This window comes from Callithrix jacchus, chromosome 7, assembly GCF_049354715.1.
Source record: "Callithrix jacchus isolate 240 chromosome 7, calJac240_pri, whole genome shotgun sequence".
Taxonomy (NCBI): Eukaryota; Metazoa; Chordata; class Mammalia; order Primates; family Cebidae; genus Callithrix; species Callithrix jacchus.
The window spans coordinates 77,159,288-77,178,543 of record NC_133508.1 but is presented as its reverse complement, the minus strand read 5'-3'; the positions used below and the strand labels follow the sequence as shown (position 1 = coordinate 77,178,543).

At 50.8% G+C, this 19,256-nt stretch overlaps 1 protein-coding gene across 4 annotated transcripts in view; it reads left to right on the top strand.

The window, feature by feature from the left end:
- The window catches only part of RIMS3 (regulating synaptic membrane exocytosis 3), a 44,687-nt gene extending 25,704 nt beyond the window's left edge, over positions 1-18,983 (top strand). For 2 of the 4 annotated variants that reach the window (XM_035251015.3, XM_009000989.5), the window contains 5 exons: positions 3,824-3,965; positions 6,350-6,462; positions 10,128-10,229; positions 10,551-10,690; positions 12,930-18,983. In XM_035251015.3, the coding sequence (XP_035106906.1) occupies positions 3,824-3,965; positions 6,350-6,462; positions 10,128-10,229; positions 10,551-10,690; positions 12,930-13,142 (710 nt within the window). In that variant the 3' untranslated portion in view covers positions 13,143-18,983. The remainder of the gene's footprint in view (positions 1-3,823; positions 3,966-6,349; positions 6,463-10,127; positions 10,230-10,550; positions 10,691-12,929) is intronic. The other 2 variants (XM_054259209.2, XM_054259208.2) reach the window with 1 other exon arrangement.
- The last annotated feature ends 273 nt before the right edge of the window (positions 18,984-19,256 follow it).

The following is a 19,256-nucleotide window of genomic DNA, read 5'->3' as shown; positions in this document are numbered from 1 at the left end:
AGGGCATGGCTGAAGGACTGGAGCTAGGGGAACTGCCCAGATGCCCTTCTAACTGAAGGTCTCTGTGCAACAGCTAATTGCTGAATGTCAGAGCAGGGAGAGTCCCTTGAGATCATCTAGTATGCCATACTTATTTTATTGATGGGGCATCCAGAGCCAGGGGAGAAAGCATGTTCCTGGAGAATGACCTCATGTTCAGAGCCACCCCGTCATTTACTAGCTGGGTGACTAAGGCAAGTTACTTCACCTCTCTGAGCCTACTGCCTTGTTTGTAGAATGAAGACAATGATACATGCCTTGCATATTTGTCCAGGGGATTAAATGAGATAGAGTATGCAAAAGCACCCAGCTTCATCCCTGGCACATAGTGTAGGCACTCAGCAAAGTGTGGATGCTATTATTTATTTTCTGCTGTTGTACCAAAAAAAGGAGTAAAGCCAAAAGAGAAGTGAGTTCTCAGCCTCCATACCTCTGCTCCTTCCCTGTAGCACACTCCTCTCCATCTAGAATTCCTTCTCCATTTTTTGCCCCCATGCCTTGAGGATACCAGTGTCCCAGCTCGGACCCTTCCCATGGGTTGGAGTGTCTGGTGCCAGAGGAAAGACTCTGGCATTGGCTCTGGAAACTGTTCTGGGAAAGACCCTAGAAGGGTGCCCCCATTCCCGACGGATGGGATGGCTTCATTCCCTGCAGGGTGGGCTGTGTGAAAGGGGGAAGAATTCCTCTCCTGGACTTGGTCTTCTGGGCTCAGGTCTGCCCTTCACAGGGCCTCTGTCCTCCTAGTCTGTCTGTACTGTGAATTGGCTAGAGCCCTGCCCATCCTTCTTTGTTTCAAAACCTCTGCCCTAGTGCAGGACCCATAATGTCTAGCCTGGATGATTGCACCGGCCTCCTCTCTCGTTCTGCCTCCCGCCTGCCTTCTTCCAGTTTATTCCTCATGATACCCTAGAGCAGACTTACAAAAACTCACTTTAGAGGGCTAGTCCTGGCTCTGTAACTCACCATGGGACCTCAGGAAATTTACTTTCCCACTGGGCCTCAGTTTCCTCTTTTATAAAATGGAGCTAAAATGCTCTCAGTTTCCTTCTGGATCTAACATTCACTAACTTGTGGGAGCAGTGAGGAGGGTGGAGTCAGAGCTTTGGGTCCAGGAAACAGGTGGGTTCTGGTCTGGCAACTGGCTGGGTCTACAGATGACCATCCTGGGCTGTCACAGTCCCTGCACAGAGCAAGTATTTTTTCAGTACCAGGGACAGCAGCTTTCCCCTTCTGTACTCTGAGATCTGGGTCAGGGTAGAGAAAGGGCTCAGGACCATTCCAGAAGATGCCACAGGGAGCGGTGGTACAGGCTGTGACTGCCCCTCCTTTGTTTGTGATGGGACAGATGGGATGGTTCCTGGTGTTTTTGATCTCTGGAGCCCATAGAATTATTGCAAGCAACTAGGCTTGTTTCTCTAGGGAGAGAGAGATTATATATAGTTATTCCTCAGATCAACAGGGGTTGAGACTGGACAAGTATGAAGCCAGTGGAGGGATCATCTCTGAGATTGCAGGAGCTTTCTCCTCCCTCTGAAGTCATGGAACTTAATCTCTGCTGAATCACCTCTCAACTAGATGGGGGATTGGGAGGGGAGTGAGAAGAGCATGACAGCAGACTGGGAGTATGTGGGGCTGATCTTGTCCCAGCTCTCTCAGTACCTGGCCCTCAGGCTCTCCAGCTGTGAAATGTAGGGGAAGGGGTAGCCAAAGTATCTCTAACATTTCAGGATTCTGTGACTCCTCGACTCAGGGTCTCACATTGGATTTGGACAAGTCTAAGAAGGCAGATTTGCTCCCAAATGGTCCAGAGCTTCCCCAAACACTGAAAGAGGAGGGTTGAGGTCTTGAGGAAGTGAGCCTCAGGCTGTGTGTTGTGGGGAAGAGATATGGAGGCAAGGGACCCCCCTCTCCACCGCCAGAGACCCATCTGGGTTAGAGAAGATGTAGAGTTAGGAACCAGGGACAGGGAGAGGACCCCCACACCAGCACTATTAACTAGGCCTGTGTGTGTGAGGTGGGTCAGACACCATTTGTGGGTTTTCATCAACATATGTGATTGAATGGGAGGGTTCAGTTCTAAGTGTTACATGTGAACATCATGTGTCTGTGACTTGACTAAAGGCGGCAGAGTATATCATGTGTACATGTGACCAAGACCTGGTAGGACCATTTGTGGCTGTGTGACTCTGATATATAAATGCATGTAGGCTTGTGTATGAGATTACTGTATTCATATATGTGATTTCTCCAACTCACACATGTGTGCTTATGCCTCTCTGTGTGAAAAAAATATGTATGAGCTAATGCGACTCTGGTGTGTGTGTGTGTGTGTGTGTGTGTGTGTGTGTGAGAGAGAGAGAGAGACACAGACATGTTGATGATGTCATGGATTCCTGAATGTGCTATTCAAGTATCCTGGAAGCTGGGATGATTTCAGAGAAGACATTTCTCCTCACCCTGCACCCTGTTCTCAGCCTGTCCCGCTGCCCACCCTCCCATTCACTAGTGATCCTAGCCTTCCTGGCCTGCCCTCCTCCAGTGGGGACTTTATGAAAGATAAGCAGATGAAGCAGGAGGAATAAAGTTTCCCTTTTCCCAGGCTGGGGTCTTGACCATCCCCTCCCCAGCCCACCATTGGGTGCAGAGGAAGAGAACTGCCAAAGTAACCAGCTCCCCGCTCCCCACTGCTTTCAGGGGCTGTGCTGCCTGTCCTGCCCTGGGCTCTCCCCCTCCCTGTAGGAAACTCCACCTTAATTAGCTTGGCCTCTAACCAGTGACAGCAAGTGGTTCTTTTGGTGTGCAGTTTCTATCTGAAGGCCACTTTCCTCACCATCAAGCTCCTCCAGCAGCCAAGCTTCAGTGGGGGAAGTCCCTGCAAGCCCTCAGCCGGTCTCCCCCATCCGCCCACCTGGGAGGAGAGGGTGTCTAGAGGGACCACACGGCAATGCCAAGGAGGTTGCCATGGAAACCCAGGCAGGATGGTGTGCTGCTGGGTGAGGGGAAGCACCCCCTGTTCCCTGCAAGGCTGAGAGGGAGGCTGGGATATGGGGGTCGAGGGCCTCTGAACAGGAGGCACAGAGTCACAGGGGTGAGCTCTCACAGGCCAGCTTTGGGGGTTCTTCTGCAGACCTTTTCTCAAAGCCAAAGGCAATTTGGGTCAACCCAACAGTCCCTCTCTGTCTTGTTTCCCTAATGGCCAGCTCCCCACACATGTCCTCTCCATGTTCAACCCTGCCTAGAGAAGGCGGGTTTCTTTGAGAGAGGCTTCCTATGGGGGCTTTCCTGTAGAGCCTGTGGAGGTAGTAGAGGTGAGTTGTGGGGTCTGGGTGTGATGGGGTCTGCAAGTGTGCCTGGAAGAAGGAAAGTCAGTCAGAGAATCCCAGAGAAGATAAACTTTCCAGAAGACAGTGGGAGGAGGCACACTTAACCTTTGGGGCAAGGGCTGAAATCAAGGGGAAAGGTGCGAGTCAGGAGAGCCTGATGAGGTTGAGGTGAGGGCCCCAGCTGCGGATCTGTGGCTCTGCTCGGTGGTGCCATCATGACTCTGCCTGCAGCCATCTTTCTAGTCTGCTCTGTCAGCATCACTGCCCTAAGCAGGGCCAGGTGTCAGGCTGCAGACCAGCTCTGAGGTCAGCTCAGCCCTGCCCCTGCCTCCAGTCAGAGCCCTGCTCATCCTCCCCGTCATCCCCCCACACCAAGAGAGTGACTTCAGCAGGACTCTGAGAGAAGCCTCATTCATAATCTGACCTTGTTCCCTCTCTGTGCTTGGGGTGGGGGGTCACAGAAGGGGCCACCAAGAAGCTGCGCAGCAACATCCGCCGGAGCACGGAGACGGGCATCGCGGTAGAGATGCGGAGCCGGGTCACACGCCAGGGCAGCCGGGAGTCCACGGACGGGAGCACCAACAGCAACAGCTCCGACGGCACGTGCGTGCAGCCCCGCGCTGTGGTCCCCTCCCTCCTCCTCGGTCCTCCAGTCACAGAGCCACTGGGCAGGGTGGGAAAGCCTCCCTGTTTTGTTTCCAGCTAAAACGTCTGGGTCCTCTGTGTTTCTGCCTTCCTTCATACCCCTCCCCTCAACACTCCGTGGTTGGACCCCAGGTTTTCCTGTTGTTCCCGTTGAAATATCCAGATACCCAGGAGCTATCAATTCCTTTTGTATGTTTCAGGAAGAGACCGTTACCTCCCACCTCCCACTCACACACTGCTCTGCTCTAGAGGAGAGGGTGGAAAGGAAGTGTCCTAAAATCCGTTTAAATCTAAAACCACTGTTGTGGCCCAGATGAGTGGCATTCTCTCAAGCAGCTTTGCTTAGCGCTTAGAGAAGGAGATTGGACTAGATAAATGTTTTTCAGACCATGGATGGTGACTCATAGACAGGAAGTAAAATAGGTTTAGTAGGTCAAAACCAGCATTAGAGAAAGAAATAGGCGTATGTCATGAAGTAAGAATAAATTGCCTTGTGAACTTTTGTTTCCATTTTTTATATATAGATGCACACAGGCCTGTCCTGGGTCATGGTGTTAAATCTCCTTTCTTACATGTAGGTTGCATTAAAAAATCTGAAAGTCACTGGGTTAGATATTCCCCCAGATCTAAGTCTATGAAATTATAGTTGTATGACTAAGATTTTCTGCTTCTGCTTCAAGCCCAGTGACTTCCAGGCTCAGGATTCTGTGGCTCCATTGATTGAGATTCAGTGATTGTGTGTCTCACTGCTGCACCTACTTCCATGAATGCGAGTCCTCTCAAGCATTTATTACATCTTCCCATGTGCAGAGTATGCCTGGGCATCTCAGATGGGTGATTCTTACACTGGGATCTACCAGCTGTGATCAGACCAGGAACAATGGCCATTTAACACTTACAACAACCCTGAGGGTTGTGGGTACTACCATTATCTCCCTTTGACAAGTGGAGAAACAGGGAGAGGAAGAGGGTGAGGCACCTTACCCAAGGTTACAGCTATTAAGTGGTGATGGAGTCAGAACTGGAATTAAGGCCATTTGATTCCATGACCTTTGTTCACAATCTCCACACTCTCTATATCCAGCTCCTAAAATTCTGTGACCTTGAGAGTCTCAGATTTCATTGTCCTAATGTGATATCAGGCTATTGTTGACCATGACCAATAAATGTGGAGCCTTGAAGCCCCTCCCTGGGGGATGGAGGCTGGGCCTAGTTGGGGAGAGACACAGGCTCTCTCTGATAAGCATACACAGCCTGCTTTTTTCCTCCCTGCCTGCCACTAGCCAAGGGGGACTCAAGGCCAAACTGCAGAGATTCTTCCTTGGACAGGCTTTTATCTCTGTAGCCAGGAGCCTGGGCCTTTCTAGTTCTTAGAATTTTGTTCTATCATAGTCCCTGAGCAGACCAGGGCCAATCCTCCCTCATCTGTCCTTTCTCAGCTGACCACACCCAGAATATCTAGGCTGGAGCGCAAGAGAAGAGTAGCACTTTTCCCTTGATGATAACAACAGCAGCAACCGGAACTATCATTAAATGTTTCCTGTTTGTCTGGAACTTTTCATCTGCCCTAATCCTCAACATATAAAGCCCTGTGAGTTGGGCATCATCTCTGTTTTGCTGGCAAGGCAATCTTGCCTTTGGGAGCCTCTGTTTTCTCATCTGTAAGATTGGGTGATAGCTCCTACCACACAGAGTGGTTGTAAGGATTAAATGATATAACACATGTGGAACTTTTAATGCACCATTGGCACCTGGCAAGCTGTCAATCACTGTCAGTTTTTCTTGTTACTGTTTCTAGACACCCACACAGTCATGGAACAACCACAAACTGCCATCACTTGCAATTCACCTCAACCCTGTAATTGTGTTATTTTGGTCTTAGTTGCTGTTCTGGGCACCACCTCATGTTTGACTTGGATTTCAAACTTACAGTCAACTCAAACCTCAGTCCTTGTAACTTGTTCCAGGCATTGAAATTTCCAACCTATGCCTCTGGTTCTTGGCATTGACATGCCCTGGTGAAGACACAGGTGTCCATCAAGCCCTGCCTTGTAAGGGTCACTTTAGAAGTCCCTGGAGCTTAAGGATTAAACAGCATCATTATGTTTTTGTTCTTAGTTTGTTTTCTCAAATGACATCAAAGTATTTTTCTTCAGTGTGCAGAGATGAACAGTTCTGTTTGTCCTTACCCAGAGTAGTGCAGTCATACTGTGTAGAGGAGAAACTGAGGCACAGAGGGAAGTGCCCAGGACCCTAGGGGAAGAGCATGGCAGTCTGCCAGCCACACTCTCATCCTCAGGTTGCCCTGACACCCTCACGCACCCCTCTGCCTCCTCCTGCAGGTTCATCTTCCCCACCACCCGGCTAGGGGCTGAAAGCCAGTTCAGTGATTTCCTGGATGGGCTGGGACCAGCTCAGATTGTGGGGCGACAGACGCTGGCAACACCACCCATGGGTGAGTCTTATTGAGGGCAGAGTGAGTGGGGTGACGGGACCATGCAGCAGAAGGGTGAACTCAGTGGAGGCTCTGCATCAGCCGTCATAGAGTTTACTCTATCACCAGTTCTGTGTGATCTTAAGCAAGTCACTTCCCTTCTTTGAGGCTCAGTCTCTTCATCTTTAAAATGGGAATAATAATACCCACTTGAGTTCCACAGTCTAACAATTTACTTTATTGAGCTCCTGTTAGATGCTTTGTATGAGGTATTTCAATTGAATGCTTAGGAACTGTGGCTTATTTGACCTGTTACACCCAACAGTGCCTGGCACCTAGAGGCCCGTTAGTAATTTTCTTTTCTTTTTTCTTTTTCTGTTTTTTAAGACAGAGTTTTGCTCTTGTTGCCCAGGCTAGAGTGCAATGGCACGATCTTGGCTCACCGCAACCTCTGCTTCCTGGGTTCAAGCTATTCTGCCTCAGCAGGCATGTACCATCACACCTGGCTAATTTTGTATTTTTAGTAGAGACGTGGTTTCTCCAAGTTGGTCAGGCTGGTCTCTTAACTCCCGACCTCAGGTGATCTGCCCGCCTCGGCCTCCCAAAGGGCTAGGATTATAGATGTGAGCCACTGCGCCCGTCCCCCTTATTTTCTCAATAAGAAAATTTGGTAATTTTCTTATTGCTCTTCCTTGCAGCTAGGAAGTGTATTTGGCCCTCTGTATCCATGGGTTCTGTGTTTATGGATTCATCCAACCTTGAATAGAAAATATTCAGGGAAAAAACATTCCACAAAGTTGCCAAAAGTAAAACTTGATTTGCTGTGTGCTGAGTACTACCCTGAATCCATGCAAATGAAGTGATGTGTAGGCATTGCGCTAGGTATTATAAGTACAGTCATTTTCAGTGTGTGAACATTATAGAGGGTACTTACACAAACCTAGATGGTATATATCCTTTTAAAATGCATATGTATTTATTCATATGGAAAACCATATATCCTGGCACCATTACTGAATATCAATCATTTCCCCATTTGATCTGCAATGGCAATATCAAATACCATATATCAGGTTTCTCTATATGTTCCCTTATAATCTTATGAGCCCACTGTCATATATATGATGCATTTTTGACTGAAATGTCATTATGCGGCACACCAGTGTAATCTAGAGATGATTGAAAGCATATGGAAGAAGCTGTTTGCAGTGGCCTGTGCCTGTAGTCCCATCTACTCAGGAGGCTGAGGCTGGAGGATTACTTGAGCCCAGGAGTTTGAGACCAGCCTAGGCAACATAGTGAGACCCTGTCTCAAAAACTAAATAAAATAAAACGTATGGGAGGATGTGCATAGATTATATTCAAACACTATTTTATTTTATTTTTAAGATGGAGTTTCACTCTTGTTGCCCAGGCTGGAGTGCAATGGTGCGATCTCAGCTCACTGCAACCTCCTCCTCCTGGGTTCAAGCGATTCTCCTATCTCAGTCTCTCCAGTAGCTGGAATTACAGGCATGCGCCACCACTCCCAAATAATATTTTGTATCTTTAGTAGAGATGGGGTTTCACCATGTTGGCCAGGCTGGTCTTGAACTCCTGACCTCAGGTGATCCACCTGCCTCAGCCTCCCAAAATGCTGGGATTACAGGAATGAGCCACCACGCCCAGCCTACTTTATTTTTGAGACAGAGTCTTGCTCTGTTGTCCAGGCTGGAGTGCAGTGGTGCCATCTCGGCTCACTGCAACCTACCTCCACCACCCGGGTTCAAGTGATTCTCCTGCCTCAGCCTCCTGAGTAGCTGAGATTATAGGCATGTGCTGCCACACCCAGCTAATTTTTGTATTTTTAGTAGAGACAGGGTTTCACTGTGTTGGCCAGGCTGGTCTCGAACTGCCGATCTCAAGTGATCTACCGCCTTGGCCTCCCAAAGTACTGGGATTACAGGCATGAGCCTGTAATTAGAGACTGGAGCATCCAAGGATTTTGGTATCCCTGGGTTGGGGTTGGGTAGGGTTCTGGAACCAATGGATACTAAGGGATGATGGTACATCCTGAAGCCTACACTTCATCCTGTCAGCTTCAGTCTGATTCATGAGCTCTCAGACAGAGCCTCCCTACCCTCTTCCTCCCTTAGGTGTTGGCTGTGTTGGCTTCCAACAGCTTCTCCCCAGGATAGCTCCTCCAGAGGTGCCTCCTCACCTCCACCCCTTTCCCATCCGTCTGACTTGAGCAGCGCCTAACCCAGACCCCATCAGGACAGTGCTCAACCTTTGGCCCTCCCAGCAAATGAGGAAGCCAAGCGCAGTGTCCTGCAGTGAGTCATGCAGCGGAGCTGGGGTTCCAATCCAGGCCAGGACTCCTTCCACTCCACTGCCCTCAAAAGCTCCCGCCCAGGAGCTCCTGCTGGCTGGAACAGGAGTCCATGGGGACCCTCAGAGGGTCAGGGTCAGCTGAAAGCAAGGGCTGGGAATTAGCCAAATCCAATTCAACGGCTAAACCCAATTCAGGGGTTTGGCCCTTGAATTGGATTTGGCTAATTCCCAGCCCTTGCTTTCAGGCTCTTAGAGGTCTGGGGAGCCTGCTTTTCCCAGCCACAGGCTGGGCAGCAGTGAGAGGAGCCAGCTTCCACGAGGCTAATGTGCCATGGCAGCCAGGACCATTTGTGTGTGGTACCCCCCAGTTCCAGACCAGGGAAGGACAGGTTTGCCTTGTCCACCTTGTTGGTGATGTTACAGTGAGACCTAGAGATTAATTCCCAAGACCTTCCCTTCCCACTTCCCCACAAGGAGGTCAGGAATAGCTGGATGGAGCTGGATGGATTCCAGGATGTCTCTTGAAATTGGTAAATCCCCATCTTCCCTAGTATACAAATACAAACAATTGCATGATGGCTCAGTGAATCTAAAAATGGGTGACTGAACCCAAAGTCTGGCCCATTTGATTCTTCTGGACTAGGCTTTGATTCTTCACCCCTGTAAAGGACTTCACTTTGTTCCAAGTGACTGACTACTACATAATTCTGAATATTGCCAACCAGTGTTAAACAAAGCTAATAGTTCCTAGAAATCAGGTAAATGATGTAACTCCACACACAGAAATTGCCCTCTGCTGGATAATCTATTCTGTGGGAGTACAGTGAAGATTTCTTTAGCCATCCACACTCAGGAAGTCTGCTGACCTTTCCTTCCTCTGTTGGTAATGCACTAGCAGGCCCTCGTTGTCAGGTAGGGCCTCGTGTCCTGGGCAGGCTTTTAGCTCAGTGCCTCTTCAAATGGATGCTGTTTCAACACAGATGTCGAAGGAGGTGAAGAATAGCCACTGAGCCCACAGCCTCCCCTGTCTTCCTGACACAGGAAGCTCTGTTGCCCAAATTTGCTATTCTGCTTAGTAAAACAGAAGCCTCTCAGCTAGCCAGACACAAATGGGGACTTGGCAGCCATCTTTTGTTACCCAATCATGCCCTTGAAGGTCATGTCCCCACTCCACCCCAAGGGACCTATCAAGGGATCCCTCAGCTATTTTAAAATGGTCTCCTGAAAGCAGTTCTGACACATGTGGTTGGTGCCATCTTGTTCCCTTTCTAGTGCTAATGTAGCCTCCTCTGCAGACTGGCATTTAGTACAGCAGCTGGCTGGCCTGCCCCTTGATCTGGCCCTGCCTGGACTCACCCTCTTCTTCCTTTCAGGAGACGTGCACATTGCCATTATGGACCGGAGCGGCCAGCTGGAGGTGGAAGTGATTGAAGCTCGGGGCCTCACCCCCAAACCAGGCTCCAAATCCCTCCCAGGTGAGGGATTTTGGAAATGGGGTTCTGACAGGGAGGGACATAGAGCCATGCTCTGGGTCTAGCAGGTCCTCTGCTTCCTTTGGTCTAAATCAGGATTCTTGACAGTGGAGTCACAGCTTGCCTGGAAGGCCAGTGACTAGGGCGGGGAGTAAGGGAGGATGGAGGAACCAGTACTTGAGTCACCTCTTCTGCCTGCTATCCACTGGCCGGCTCATTCCATGCACGCTGCTCACCTCCAGGATCACCTGGCAGTTAGGGGATGGGCAGTCCACAGCTGTCTTTCCTGGATCCCTCTCTGTCATATATTCTCTCCTCCCTTAGCCACCTATATCAAGGTTTACCTGCTGGAGAATGGGGCCTGCTTGGCTAAGAAGAAGACAAAGATGACCAAGAAGACCTGTGATCCCCTGTACCAGCAGGCCCTGCTCTTTGACGAGGGACCCCAGGGCAAGGTGCTGCAGGTGGGCGTCACAGGGCCAGTAGGACAGGGTAGACTCTTAAAGACTGGAAGTTGTCATTCAAAGTTTTTCATTTATAATTTATCCTGTGCCAAGTGCCATGGTAAGTGCAATAATTTGCATTACTCATTTATTTTCACAACCCTGTGAGGTATTATTGTCCCCAGTTGATTCATAAGGGAACCAAGGTTTTGGGGGTAACCAAATTGCTCCCCATGTTGCACAGCTGGTAGGTAGAACCAGGACATGTGTGACCACTGCCTCCCCCTTCCCCTGGTGCTAACGTCCATTGCACATCAGTTTAGTGCCAAGCCTTGCGTTAGGTGCTTTCCAAACATGACCTTATTTCATCTTGCAGATGATTTTGTGAAGTAGGTGTGATTCTCTCCACTTTACAGAAACAGAGTCTCTTACAGATGAAGTCACTTGCTTGGGGTGAGCCCAGGCCAGGTGACTCTCATCCCAATTACTTGAGAGCAACAAAGGCCTTCTGCACATGTGGTATTGTTAGCCCTTCTTAATCCTGGGAGGGAGGGATCTTCAGGCTCATTTTGTAGATGAAGAACCTTAGGTCATGTGGGGATAAAGCACGGTGGTGGATCAGTTTCTGGGCTCAGTCCTAGGTTCAGATTCTAGTTCCGCACTCATTAGCCATGGGTAGAATGTCGGGAAGATTAAACAGAGGATTGCATATAGAGTGCCTGACAGATAAACAGCTACTCAGTGAGTATTAACAGTCATGGTGGTGGCTGCTGATCTTGCCTGAGGCCATGAAGGTAACAGAGAAGAGGCTAGAGCTAGGGGCTGTCTGGGCCATCCAGCTTCTCATCTAGGGCTGCTCCTCTGAGCTGAGATGGTTCTGTGGCAAGGGGCCTTGGAGTTGCAAATTTAAAAAACTGCAGAGCCAGACACAGTGGCCCACACCCATAATCCCAGAGACTTGGGAGGCTGAGACAGGAGGATCACTTAAGCCCAATAGTTTAAGAGCAGCCTGGCAACATAGCAAGATCCCATCTCTTAAAATGTGAAAAAAAAAACTAGCTGGTCATTGTGGCATGTGCCATAATCCCAACTACTCGAGGTGATGAGGCAGGATTGCTAGAGCCCAGGAGGTCAAGGCTGCAGTGAGCTATGATTATGCTACTGTACCTCAGCCTGGGTGACAGAGTGAGACCCTGTCTCTTAAAAATTAAAAATAGGCGGGGCACAGTGGCTCACGCCTGTAATCCCAGCACTTTGGGAGGCCAAGGCGGGTGGATCACCTGAGGTGAGCCTGGCCAACATGGTGAAACCCCATCTCTACTAAAAATACGGAAAATTAGCCAGGCATGGTGGCATGAGCCTGTAGTCCCAGCTCCTTGGGAGGCTTAGGCAGGGGAATCACTTGAACCTGGGAGGCAAGGTTGCAGTGAGCCAAGATTGCACCACTGCACTACAGCCTGGTGACAAGAGTAAGACTCCATCTCAAAAAAAAAAAAAAAAAATAGCCAGATACGGTGGCAGATGCCTGTAATCCCAACAATTAAATGTGCTGAGGGTGGAGGATCACTTGAGCCCAGCACGTCAAGGCTGCAGTGACCTATTGCACTCCAGCCTGGGTGCCAGAGAGAAACCCTGTCTCTTAAAAAGAAAAAAGAACTGCAGAACCCTAGGCTCTCGGGAATGGAAGCATAATCTTTGGTGTCTGCATAGGAAAGGATCCACCAGTGAAAACGTAAGTTTGAAAATCACTGAATGAATCTGTTCCTCTCTCCCAGCGTGTGGCTGGAAGCAGTGAGGGCATGGGGCTTACACAAGTCCCACGGCAAGACGGCAGCACAGCCAGAGCTATGGCCAGGTCCTCAACTCTGTCTGCCCCTTCCTGGGGAAGGCTGTTGTCTGTAATGCTGGGAGGCTCTGGAGTCACACACCCGGGTCCTAATCCCAGCTCTGCTACAAGTTACTGTGCAACTTTAGGTTAGCCAGTTCACCTTTCTGAGCTATAGTTTCCTCTGTGGAAATAATGATACAGAGCACCCCTATCTACATGGCTTGTTATAACAATTAAAAGAATCTAGGTAAAATCCATAGGATCACATCTAACATACTTCAAGTGCTCAGTAAATTGTTGTGTGAAATCAGTCTGAGTTCTGGCTTCCTCTGTCCCATCTGTGCCCGACTGAAACTTGTAGGTTCCTGGGACTACTGTACAGTCCTGGAGTCAGGGAGGTGGCTCAGTCCCTCCCTCTCTTCTTCCTGGCAGGTGATCGTCTGGGGAGACTATGGCCGCATGGACCACAAATGCTTCATGGGCATGGCCCAGATCATGCTGGACGAGCTGGACCTGAGCGCCGTGGTCACCGGCTGGTACAAACTCTTCCCCACCTCCTCAGTGGCAGACTCCACACTCGGATCCCTCACCAGGCGCCTGTCCCAGTCCTCCCTGGAGAGTGCCACCAGCCCCTCATGCTCTTAAGGATGTCAGGAAGAGAGGCCAGGATGGTCGTGTGGGGAGGGGTGCCTGCTGGCCCCACGTCTCCCCTGTACATAGTCTTTGTGTCTTTCTGGACCCCTTGTCCTGCTGCATGCCTGTTGGCTACTGGGCTCATCCCAGCTGGCAGTGGAGACTGTAGTGTGTGCGTGCGCGTGTGCGTGTGTACATGACCATGTTCTATCTGTTCATTTGTCTGGGGGTAGTCACTCCTGGTGACGACATGGGCTGAAATGTCTCCACATCTCTTTGTATCTTGTTGAAAAGAAACCCAAAGGAGTGTTGTGTGGATGCGACTCACCCTGAGGAGTCTCCAGGGGTGGAAGTGGGGCATGCGGCCACTGGTCGGTGCTGCCTGGTCCTGGGCCCGGGGCAGAGCCTGTGTGTTCTCCACCTGTGCCTGCTCCTGGTGGTCTCCGCTTGTTTTCTGTCTTGTCTTTTGTTCCACTCTTGACTCTTCCGGCTCTACCGCTGTTTCCTGAGGAATGTAGCTCCCGCTGCAGCTGGCCACACTGAGGGCCCTCTGGGAACCCCACCCCACCGGAGCCACTCTGGCAGCTCTTCCTGCCACTGAATGCATTCTGCAGCATGTAGCATGCCCACCTAGCTCCCTGGCCAGGACCCCGGGGAGGCAGAGGGTACCCGGGGGGCTGAGGGCTTAGAAATGACTTTCTCTGTGGGACTGGGACCATCTCCTTCCTGCAGTGAAGCACGAGGTCTCAGTTCCAGGGTTCCTGGCCAGGTGCCCCCTTAGCATTTGTTCTCATCTTCTGTCTCTTCAAGCCTCCCCACTCCGCCACACCGAAGCAGCTCTGCCAGCGGGCCTGGGCAGACAGCCACAGAGGGCATGTTATCTGCTAAAGCAGACAGTCCTCCTGAGGCCCTGAGGGTGGCCCTGACCTCTTGGGGGCTCATTCCTGGCGGGCATGACTCGGTAAGGAGGTGCTGTGGGTAGGGCTGTTTGCTGGAATAAGGAGGGCTGAGGCTGATTGTTCCCAGCCACTGCTGAGAATCCTGTCTGACATTTGGGGATTCCCTGCATGAAGTTGTTCATTTGGAGCTCTAGTTTCTGTGCATTTCCAGACCAGGGTCCCTGTCTGGGATCCCAGACTCAGCTGGGCTTCAGCAGCCTGGCTCCCGACTCTTGTCTGCCACCATCACCAGCTCTGTCTAAGCAATACTTCCCCCCTGGGCCTCCCTGCTCTCCTGTGCCCCGCCACTGCCCTCTGCAGAGCTGTCTGCCCCAGGCACCCACCTGCCTCTGCTTGCTTTCTCACCTCTGTCTGGTTGGAGCTTCTCACAGCCACTCAAACCCTGACTTGATTTGGCAACTGGGCCCTGTTGGTGGGGACCAGTGCCTGGACTGGACCCTGTGAAATCTGTCCCCTGGGAATCTTGAAGTCTGGCTCAGGAAGGTCCAGATCTGTCCCTGTCCCTCCTCAGCTCTAGGGTGAAAGGTGAGAGCTTGCTTGGGAGATGGACGGAGTAGCCCTTGGGTTTGTGTCTAGTAGGGAAGAAAGCAGCAGGGCAATGGAGGTGTGGGGAAGGCCCTCTTTCCACCTCTCCCCAGGCGGTATTCCCAGGTGCTGAAATGGCTGTGGCCCCAGCACCTGAGGCAGAGGTGCGCTACCTGGGGTAGCAGTGGAAAGGTCTTGGGGCCTGAATGACTTAGGGCCTCCATTCATAACCAAAGTTGGAAGGGCATGGAGGCGGTGGCTCTTTGCGATAGGTCATCTCAGCCCAAAGGGTCTCCTTGGCTAGCATGGCTCTGTGTTGGGGTGAAGTCAGAGTCCTGTAACTTCTCCCAAGAAAGATAGGGGAAGAAGCCAGGACCCCACCTGGCCTGCCCACAGGATAAGAAGTGGGTAAGGGCAGGAAGGAAATGAACAGAGTTAGCTCCCAGGCTCCTGCTTCTGCCTGAGCCTCTATTCTTGTCTTACTAGAGAAGGGGACCATTGGGTGCATAGAGGGAGGAGGCCGCTGGGCTGAGTCTTCTCTTTAGGCAAAAATGCTCTTCCCAGGCCCATTATGTTTATCAAGTTCTTAGAAATGGGCAAAGGGCTCTGTCCTCTTCGACCCTAATGGGGGATCAAGAGGGAAACTCCTTTGCCAAAGGGCACTTTAATCTCCTGTTTATGATCTGTTCACCTCTAGAGCAGTCCCAGTCAGGATGGTGTGAAAATACTCTACGCCTTGGGATGACAGGGTTGTTAGTGACCCACAGGACAGTATAGATATTTGTTGATATAGCACTGAGTGGTGATACCCAGATCAGCAGTCACCCCAGGAAATGGGGGCTACCCATACCCTCATTCTTCTGGTGGGAAGCTGCCTGCAGAGAGGCCTGCCAGTGGGGGGACTCCAGGCCACAGTGCCCCTTGCCTCTGGAGAAGGGTTAGCACAGGGGAGGTTCTAGCTGGAGGAGGGGCCTGATGTGCTGGTCACGTGGGCTGACCTACCCACAATCCCTGGCTGCCAAAACTGCCCAGCAGTTGGGGATTGTAGGTAGGTCAGCCCACCTACAATCCCACTCCACTATTCTGCCTCTCCAAAAGAAGGTCATTTCCTCCCCAAATTGACCTTGGGGAATTATTATTTTAAACCTTTGCACCAAATAAGTCACTCATCCCCACCTGGATTTTACCCCAAGAGGGTAAAGTGGTTTGAGGCTGACATGTCTGTGTGATGCAATGTGGCATCAGGGTCTGTTTCTCAGCATCCTGGATGCAGGGGCTTTTCTGAAAAGCCACTCTGGAGCTAGCCTGTCCCAGAAAAGGAGGATGCACAAGTGTGACTCCTGGTGTTTGCTGGGGTGGGGGGCATCTGCTGTGTGAGGAGGGGTGGTGGGGAAGAAAGGACATGGTCTCTCCAGAAGTCTCCCACCCTGGGGCCAACTCACTGCCAGGTTCAGTGTCCTGGCTTCAGATATCCCCTCGCCCAGGTGAAACCCTGCTGTGGTTACAGGATGGGGCTGTTTGTCATTCCACCTCCTCTGGTCAGGCGAGGTTCATTGTGCATATAGCAGAGACAGGAGTGGCCCTGCAGTGATGTTGGGTTGTGGGCAGGGACAGTGATGGATGACTCAGAGCGTCTGTCTTTGTATTTCTGCTCTGTTCGTTCTGTCCCACTTTCTTCATAGACTCCTTTTCTCTGCAATGGGCCTTTGGTATGAAAAAGGCTCCAGTAAATGGAGCCATGTCTTGGTTTGACAAACGGAACTTGATCCTTCAGGGAAGAACCATCTCCAGAATGACTCCCCATTTGGTTTCTTCTACCACCCAATTCTACTAGGAAAGGAGCACTTAGGAGGTTCTTGGGATGCAGCAAGTCCTCAGCAATGCCAGCATTTCATGGGGCTGAGGCAGAACCCAGGAGCTCCAGGAAAGGACACCCATAGAGCAAATGCCTCGTGGAATCACTGCCGGTTAGAACATTGAGGTCAAGCCAGTCCTCCCATGGTCATGCCACCCACCGGGGAAGCATTCCTGATCTCTTCTTTACTGCCAGCCTTGAGGAGAGCAGAAGCCTCCATTTTTAAAGACAATAAAGACCTCCAAGGGTACTTCTTTGGAAATGAAATGTAGCACAATCTTAGCCTATGTTACCAGGAGCCCTGACATGCAACCAGGGTCCCTCTTCCACGCCCTGCTGCCCCGGAGATGCTGAGCTCCTCTTCCCCTGGAGTTCCAGCCCTCCTAATACCTCATATTCCCCATCTTCCTCAGCCCAGAAAGCAATAGGGCTTTAGTGATGCTCCTCTTTTGTGTCTCTCTGATTGCCTCTAGCACTGTGCAAACTCTGTGCAAGAAATTGCTGCCTTTGCTTGATGTTGTAGACGAGTTGCTCTCCACCTGGCTGGAGAGATGGCACATCATTCAGGGCCGGAAGGTTGTCCAGCAGTGTTTCTGCAGTGGCTGCAGGGAGATGGAAAAGAAGAGGCCTGCTTCCCTGCCTCCTCCTACCTTTCTCTTCCACTCCCCAGAGTTTTCTTCTCCAGTATCCTGACACGTAAAGAGATTCTTTAAAATGCTGCTTCTTCTACTGGACTGTCTTTCACTGAGTGGTCAGGGAGGAGATGAAAATGTGGACCCATCCCCCCTGCCTTCTCCCTCAATCTTTTCACTCAGGTCAGAAGAGGTTGGGGTGAAACAAAACAAGCATGATTGAGGAGCAGGGGAAGCCCGCACAATCAGGTGAGGCCTGATGGGGGCTGGACTGGCCTGGTCTGGCTGGGAAAGGGTTCTTTTGAAAGTGTGCCTGAGCATCTCAGAGCAATGTCAGTGATGCCAAAGAGAGCAACTTGGCCTCCTTGGGCACCAACTCTGCTGGCTGAGTTGCACAAACGTGGCTCAGATGTTGGTGTGCCCAATGGCGGGGCCTTGTTCTCTGATAAAGGGCTTAATCTTTCCATGTAGCAAAGCAACTCTCCCTCCCTCCCCTCCCCCAAACCCTGAGCTTGGGCTTGTGTGGGCCCAGCATGGCTGTGCCTGTGAGGGAAGCCACGTCAGTGAGAGAAAGTTGCATTCTCTCAGGGGCCTAGACTGGCTTGGGGCAGGTGCTTGCCGAAAAGCATGAGTGTTTCTGCTTTGAGAAACTCTTCCAGGGCTCTGGCTGGAAACTTGGCCAAAAAGGACAGGGCCTTGGGCCTCCCGAGGAGTTGACACTGATGCTAGGAAGGGTCCCTGAGCCTGGGTTCCAGTCAGCTTGGCTAACAGAATGGGGCCTGGGAATTCCAGGGGCAACCAAGCATCCACCTCATTGGCCAGTGACCTGGACAGAGACAGCTGGCTAGAGGGAATCAAAGGCTGTTCTGTACAGTTTTGCCAGAAACTGTGACCTTGGGCAAGGCTCCTCACTTTTCTGGGCCTCAGCTTCCACATCTGCAAAATCAGAGCATTAGCTGCTCTCTCCATAGTTCCCTCCTGGTTTTAATTGGAAGTCTCTGATCCAGAGCACATGAGGGTTGCGAGCCTGGTGCACCTGGTTCCCGTCTCCATGGGCTGGTTTCCTCCAGCCCCTGATGCCCAGGCTGGGTGCAGGCCCTCAGCTGGTCTACATCCAAATGCTGCCTCATACAAGAACTCTGGGAATCCTAACAGACTCTGCTTTCCTCTCTTCGTGGTTTGTCCTCCCTCTTTTACTCTTGTGTGATGATGAGACATAATTAAGGGTCGTCTACAATGGATAGTTTTCAAGGTGCTGGTGTGATGTCGCAATCTCAGCTCCATCCTGAGTAGGTCAGTGTCCCCACCGCAGATGAGGCTGGGTCTGTCCTCATTTCTGCTTCTGGGATGACATCACCGGGAGAGTTGAAGATCTGAGAATTCTAAAGGAAATGCTCTCCAATGGGAGGAGAGAGGGAACTGATTTCCTTTCAAAGTATTTTGCTTCTTAAGACCACTCCTCCCTCCAGAGTGTCTTTAACCAGACATCATCTCAGAAGGCAGGGCAGCTGCTTCCTTAAGGAGAGTGGGCCTGATAGCTCAACCAACTCCTTTAGCATGTAAACTCACAGAAGGCAAGAACCCCTTTTTTTAGACTTTCCAAATGCATCTTGCAAAGAGAGAGATAGCTGATAGGGACTGACAAGCACACTGTTTAGATAAGAAGCAATTAGCCTTTTATATCTGTGCTCTATACATTTTCTATGTGCGGCATCTTTCCTAACTTGTTGTGGTTCCCGGGTGGCAGGTGTACAGCTGGGAGGGACTGCCAGCTGTTTCGTACAATGTTCTTGCCAATTTCCTTGAGGAGAAAATTCTTCACATGGCTTCTGCATGTACAGTATTTGGGCAGCAAAACATGATTAAAGTCGTTTGAAAATGGTTTCATGTGTCGCTTTCTATAGACGGTTCTTCATCCTAGGAGGAAGAAAACAAGGTTCCAGGTGGCTAAAAAGAAGAGGAGGGGGATGCCTTGGTCAAGAGGCAGGAAAGAGCAGTACATTTCAGAAAAAAGCATGAAAGATATGGCCTGGGCCTCTGACTCCTGTTTGGGAACTTTATGGTCACAGCAATGTTCCTGGGCCATGAAATCTGACTGGTCCAGGCAGCTTCCTTGCTCTGTCTCCCAGGGCCCCAGCTTCCAAGCCCTCAAAGG